Source organism: Danaus plexippus, assembly GCF_018135715.1.
Source record: "Danaus plexippus chromosome 18 unlocalized genomic scaffold, MEX_DaPlex mxdp_20, whole genome shotgun sequence".
NCBI lineage: Eukaryota > Metazoa > Arthropoda > Insecta > Lepidoptera > Nymphalidae > Danaus > Danaus plexippus.
Window position 1 is genome coordinate 496,786 of NW_026869853.1, and position 7,102 is coordinate 503,887.

Here is a 7,102-nt window from a genome sequence, read left to right on the forward strand (position 1 = left end):
TATATTTTGTTATGGCAAACAAATACTATAATATTACTCTACCTTATAAAAACAATATATATTTAATAGTCCAGGGTACTCGTAATGTTAATATAACTATTTCAGGCTTGGAACGTTAATTGGGAGATAAAGCACATGATGGTGCAATTTGAGGAGGGCAACATTATATTCTCCGTACAGTCAGCTGATTGCAAGGTCGTGCACGAGTTCATAGGTGGTTACATCTTCCTTTCCATGAGGTCAAAGGACGCGAATCAGACCCTCGACGAGGAACTCTTCCACAAACTCACCGGCGGTTGGACATAAAAATATAATGAAAAAAATCAACATTTTAATAATAACTCTGTATACATACTTTATACCACTGCTTTACACAGAGCACAATAATATTGAAGGTCGTCACAGACGGTGACAGATTATGAGATATGGTATTTCTTCTTTGTTTATTGAATACAAATATTTTTTTATTTATAGATTTTATTAGATTTAATGCAGTACTATTTCTATTACATGATTTCAATTGTTTTATTATTACCAATGCGTTTATGTCGTGTAGGATATCGTGTGTGAGCAAAACAAGTCCGCTATACTGTGGAAAGACTGGTAAAACGCCTTATTAACTATAAAAATGAATGTCTCTAACAGCAATATGTATATGACAAATGTATTTTTACATTATGAAATATATTTTTTAAAAATGGAATGCTTATACAAATACAACAGACAGTTGAACTGAACGAGCTCCTCATGATTTAGTACGACTGCCACATGACTTTAGTCCTGTAAGAGATAAATACAGTGCCATTACAATATAACATGGTGCTTCATATAATATATAGAGTAATCAATGCGAGTGGCCTTAATGTTAATACATATTAATAATCGCTTCTATTAAGTTTTACTCATTGTAAATAACATAACCTAGCTTAACATCAACGTCGGTTAACTTCGTTTTTAGACGACATAATTTGAATAATTACATGAAAATGTGTATCTTATCATATGCAAAGATTTATTTTATTGATTGTTGACCGCTAGTCTCATTGAAATCGCATATAATGCTATCATAACGTAACAAGTTAATTTAAATATTAACAGAACATACTTTAATAATAATGTACAAATGTATGTACACAAACAATTAGTATGTTTGTAAATGAACGTCTAAATAGATGTAAATTAATAAATAACAAACATGTTTTTTATTTATAAACCATTGAACTTAAGACTAGAGAATATTATACAGTCATACATATATAAGAATTCATACTGGTTCGATGTATCTCGTTAAATATCTTTCCTGGTACTGAGACAACGGCGACTTTAATGGCGGTACTGTCATAACTAATGCACAAGACCCGGCGACATCATTGACTCTCATGGAAGTCTTCGATAGTGTTGCCAGAACCCTCGGCTTCTCCGCCTTAGACTGTCCTCTGTATTCTTCCACAGCCAGAATATCGCATTGACCACAAACAGTCCTAGTGAATACTATAAGACTGTCCCCTGAAATTTTTTTACATTAAAAAAACTTTGCAAAGTATATTTTGATATAACGATTGATTATTTAATCTCACCTAAATTACACATAGTAGCTGGTAGATTAGAGAAGTATGTAATGAGCTCCAATCTTTGGTCAAAATCTGGCCGAAATCTGTATAGGTGACTAAAGTATCCTTGCATGCAATATATATATTGTTTGAAAGATCTCAAACAACTCATTCTGATTTCGGTCCCCACAATATTTTTCCAAGTATCCGTAGAGCCCAGATCCTCGTAGCGATAAATGTTCTTCTGTCCAGCGGCATAAACTCTGTTCTCATGTGAACAAACAGCTGGGTTTTGTATAGCATCTGGGAGTTTTGCAATTTTCCTGTATGAACGCTGTTTTAAGTCATACATAATAACTGTGTCCATCACAACCCTGAAACAAAGGAAATTCATCATGAATACTGAATCGAATGAAGTACTGTATGTATCTAAGTGTCCATATATCTTTTATTATATTGAATTAACTAACCTAAACCCACCTACTCCACCAACAATATAGAGAGAATCTCCAACAACAGCGACACCGCTGTGTCTTCTAGGAGGTAAATCAACACCATGCCTCGTCCACTCTTTCCTCAATACATCATAAACTTTGACATCTTTCATGAATGTTCCAGTGCCCCTTCCGTATTCACCACAAACAATAACAAGTTTTGTCAATCCCCATGCCACTACATTCCAACCCCATAAATTCTTCTCAGCTACCTCTAACCATTTTTCAAATCCATTGTCTTTAGTATAAGTGTACATACAATGTGGCAGCAGTTCCGGCTTTGAATCTTTCAGTAACCACATTGGAATCAACGGAGTATATTTTAAAAGGCGAGTCTTACTCTCTTTAACAATATTTTTGATTTCAGTCAACACTCTTTCATTGAACTTCTCTAATACATCCAATTTATGCATATCTAATACCTCTAAGGATATTTCTTGTTCCATTTTCAATAATTCACAGATACACTCAATTACTTTTGCTGCTAAACTGTTTTCAAAATCCTTCATCAGCACTTTCATTTCTTCAAAGTCGTTACTACTCATAGTTTTCATATCCAAACAGCCAAGTATAATAAGTATAGCATCAGCACCAGTTTCATTTTTCAACACCCATTGAAATCCAAATTTAAAGACATCCAATTCTGACTGACAGTCCAGATATGGATGTGATAAATACCAAGCCAGTTTGTGAATAGTGGGTATATATTCTGGCTTCATTGATCTAAATGCATAGAGTCCATAAGCTGCAGAATACTGTTCCAATTTCCTAAATGTAGAGGTTTCGGCTATGGCCATTGTTTCCATGAAATTAGATTCACAGGTTTGTGAATCTAAAGTATACTCTATCTGTTTAAGCAATTCGGTTATTTGTAAAAAATTTGCTGCTATCGCTATATCCCCAATAGTAGGCAGATCTAATTCTGAAAGATCTATTAAACCGATTTGCATATACTGCACTATAATGTTCATTATATTAGGATCTAACACCTGTAAGATAGCATAACAAATAATAAAAAAATATAATAACTATTATTTATAAAAAGAAATAGATTATTTTACTTACATCAATTGAAATTACTTGTTGTTCATTTTCAGCATAATTTCCACTAAACATAGCCCGAAAATAATCACTGTATTCGCACAATGTTTCTTTATTAACATTAAAAACTTGATCTTGAATTTTTAAAGTTATTTCCGCCATATTTTTAATTTAAACTAAATATATTCAGTTTTTAAAATGCATTATACCCCCATTCAAATCAATACATTAATATTTCGAAATAAACTGCTCTTTGAACTACTGCCTTTCTCGTCAGTTACAATTTCTTCAGTCAAACTAACTGTCAAACTAAAATCCATATATTGCACAAGTGCACCCGGCACAAACAGATATCCTTTAGTTTTTTATGTTCTAAAATATTGAAAATGTGTTTTCCTCCATATAAACACAATGATAAGTTATTTTATTCTGAATTATTAAAGTTTAAAATATATAAATTTACTTTAAAAAAAACAAGGTTGCTAAATATTAAAAGCAAAACAGCGCGGACGTGTCTACACCCTATAATGTGCTCTTTATGATGTTGATTACAATGTAATTAGGTTCATTAATTTGAAGATAACGGTTATGGGAACCTTCACGTTATTATTTTGATTAACTAAATATAGAATTAAGTATTGGTATCTGAAATTTGGATTTAAAATTTTGTAATCCATAGTAACTACAAATTATACATCTGAAAGTACTTACGCTATTAATGTTGTAACGATTATAATACAAAATCTATTCCCTGGAATAAAAATAAAATTATCTGCTTGCTCCAATAGTCTGTTTAAAATTGTTTTCTTCATATTTGTTCTCCTTAGGCAAGTGTGTGCGTTTCAAATACTCACCCTCAATCCTCATTACCATTCTGGTGCTCCAGTAGAAATAGATTTTCATAGATATAGGTGCAACTTGATTCATCAAAAACTCCAATCTCCATAGAGATTTCATGTTCCAACTATCCATGCCCGATTAGATATATTTCGAACCCGCGGAATTGAACCGAATCTACGCGTTAATTACTTTACGGCATTGTTTGTTTTATTTGAGACGAAGTCATGCACTTTGATCCTAACAACAAAAAAGAATAATAACATAATCAGTAATCACTGATATTAAACGAACTAACACTTTTCACCATTGAAGACGATGCCCTCATTTTTTATTCATTCTGCTGCTGGACATTGGCCTATACTCTCACTGTCTCCTCACGATAACTATATCTTAAGCAGAAGTTTAGTATCTCCGAGGTTGTCTTTAGATTATCCTAACTTTTCGACAATGAGGACTTTAAGACGAAAATAACTTTCGGGTCCGAATTTCAAGAATAATTGACTCTGTCAAGTCAATGGAACTATTAGCACAAGCTAGTGGAGGAGAAGTGAATGAGACTAAATTGAAGTTTATATCAGATGCTGCAACTGTACTGAAACGGTTTTCTGTGTTGGATAACTGTAATCTTGTGAATTATTATAATATCTAAATATTTTAATTTGTATTTTACAATTAATGTTACCTGTTGCATGTTTCTCCAACTTTCTGGGCGATTCTTTTTTAGTTCAAGAGGTATGCCGGAGTGATTGGTGTTAACATTTCAAATGACTCAGTTTGTAACAAAAAGTCTTTAAATGTGAGAGGAATTAATACAACAAACATCATTTAATCAAATCAACTTGCGCTATTTCATTGTTACACTGATTACAATGCGTCAGAACTTTACCTTATTTCCAAAATATTGTGTTACGCTCGAAATGATTTAGTTACATTTTCAGGCATATTTATTTCTAAATGTTTTACAGCAATTTTAATTATTCAGTTTAGTTAAAAATAATTTTATGGAATAATAAAACATAATATCTTAATAAGAATCATAATTATAAGTACATTGTAAATAATTTTTTCTTCAGACATTTTTAATACATACATTATGTATTTTTATTGTCTTTAATTACATATTTATTTCATAGAGGATAAGGTGCCATCAGAGTAGCAGTATATGAAGTATTGAATCAACAAAATCCAGGTCCATTATTATAAATATATAATAAAAGTACCCATAAGTAATTGTATTGGCTTAGGCAGTAGCGAGTTTTCTTTTGTTTAAAGTTACCACAAAGTTAATGGTTTATGAGGTGTGATAGATTGCAGTGCTTTATTTACACATGGTGTTCATAAAATAGAATTTCGCGTTGCCCATTCAAGAAACAGTCTCTCAAGCAATGATAAAATACTCATTTCAATTCACCATATTCATAACTTTTAAAAGGTTTTTCTGTAGGTAAAAAGGAAGCTTGCAAATGTGTTTTAATTCTGCTAGAAATAATATATTTACCAAATCGCACCCTAGCAATTGGAAGTGAAGCATCATCAATATATTTAGGATAAAGATTGCACTCTTATTAAGATGGATAGTAGAAAAAGCAACAAATAATAAATTTATAAAATGTATTTTCATATTTTGCTTATTGGATATGTTGACATAATTTACAAAGAAAACAAACAAATAATTATAATTTTCACAAATATCAACTTTTCTTCTTGTATTTTTGATTTTCTAGTTCACCAACATTAAACAACATCAACTTAATGTGTGCCTTAGTTTCAGCAGCCTTATTACACAGTTCTTCTGATTTTAATTCATAGGCTTTAATTCTAGCATCCAAGTATTTTAAGGCTTCTTCAACTGACAATTCTAAGTAATGGTTTAGTCCGATATTCATAAGTAATCTTGAAGTGTCCGTCACCGTGGCTTCCATAAAAAAATTGCATCCGATATTGACTTGAGATTTAAATCCGTTTGGGTGCACATTTTTGTCCAATAGCACTCTTAATGTATGTTTTTGCTGTATCAAATCAGAAACTTCAGCGTTCACATGTTGTAACTTCAGGTGCAATATTCGCAAATCTTCTTTCAACACATCGTTGATAAAACGATCATATTTGGCAACAGTTTCATCTATATTTGTCTGAGCCATATTCGAATTATAACTAAACTGCTAGGAACATGGACCGCAGCACTATAGACACTAGAGGAAATTGTAACTAATATCAATATATCGAATTCTCATAGAAATTTTAATAACCGAACACATATCGATGTTTGACAATTAGAATAATAGAATATTATGCATTTACTGACTTTCAGTAATGGTCTTGAACATCTCACTGACACTGACATTCAAATTGCAATTGACAAACAAGAAATTTTGAATTCATTAAATGTATAATTTATACTATAATAATTTCAATGTCATAATACATGTTTAAATTATATCACAATACACGATAAATAATATATCTATGATAAACTAAAATAGGTTACCTAGTTGTTGGAGATGAAATCAACTCTATCTATTGACGTAAATTTAAACTAAATAAAATGCCAAAACAAACGCACAGTAAACGAAGATGGCGTTAATCATAGAGTTAAAGTTAAGCACCGTGCCTATTTTTTAGTGTAAAATATTATTGTCCCACCCACGGAGTAGATTGTTTCAAGATTGTACGACGTAGAAGCTAGGACCATTTTACTTATGGTACAAAGTTGTAAGTGGGGGCTGCTCGAAGTCAGTTTAGGGGAGAATCTGATTTTCTATTCGAAAAGGAATATGTGAAATATATGAAATTCCATCCTATATGTGATCAGTGATGCACCATTTGTAGGCGTTATTTAAAAGACGGGATTTAAAGTTTGAATATCTGTATACGCCTGATAAAATTATACGGAATTACAAAATTTATTCTGTGTTCGACGACATAGCAAGAAACAAAACAAGAATTTCTTATCAGTCTCTATATTTTCATAAATCGTTGAGCCAATAAGGCATCTGCGACATTTTCTTGCCATTCCCATTAAATTTATGTTAGTATAGGTATTCATTTATTTTTAATTACTTGACTATTCTGACACAAGCTTTTGTAATTTGATCGAGGACAATCTTAACAAACTTTATCGTCTCTAGAATATAATTATACTCTTCATATTTATAAACTAAACATAAACAGTGTCCA

The 7,102-nt window shown here is 31.5% G+C and overlaps 3 protein-coding genes across 6 annotated transcripts in view; 1 reads left to right on the forward strand and 2 right to left on the reverse strand.

The window, feature by feature from the left end:
- Positions 1–1,194, forward strand: part of LOC116773329 (unc-112-related protein-like) — a 25,585-nt gene extending 24,391 nt beyond the window's left edge. For all 4 annotated transcript variants that reach the window (XM_032665765.2, XM_061528420.1, XM_032665766.2 and 1 more), the window contains one exon: positions 106–1,194. In XM_032665765.2, coding sequence (XP_032521656.1) covers positions 106–306 — 201 coding nt within the window. In that variant the 3' untranslated portion in view covers positions 307–1,194. The remainder of the gene's footprint in view (positions 1–105) is intronic.
- On the reverse strand, positions 704–3,792 carry LOC116773217 (kelch-like protein 25). Its single transcript, XM_032665637.2, has 4 exons — positions 3,110–3,792; positions 2,021–3,033; positions 1,578–1,924; positions 704–1,506 (listed from the first exon to the last, which is right to left on the reverse strand). Exons 1-4 carry the CDS (start codon positions 3,245–3,247, stop codon positions 1,265–1,267), a joined length of 1,740 nt encoding a protein of 579 aa, XP_032521528.2. The 5' UTR covers positions 3,248–3,792; the 3' UTR covers positions 704–1,264.
- A 1,727-nt stretch (positions 3,793–5,519) lies between these two features.
- LOC116772986 (protein UXT homolog) lies at positions 5,520–6,267 on the reverse strand. Its single transcript, XM_032665328.2, has one exon. The coding sequence runs from the start codon at positions 6,064–6,066 to the stop codon at positions 5,617–5,619; it is 450 nt and encodes a 149-aa protein (XP_032521219.2). The 5' UTR covers positions 6,067–6,267; the 3' UTR covers positions 5,520–5,616.
- Between the last annotated feature and the right edge of the window lie 835 nt (positions 6,268–7,102).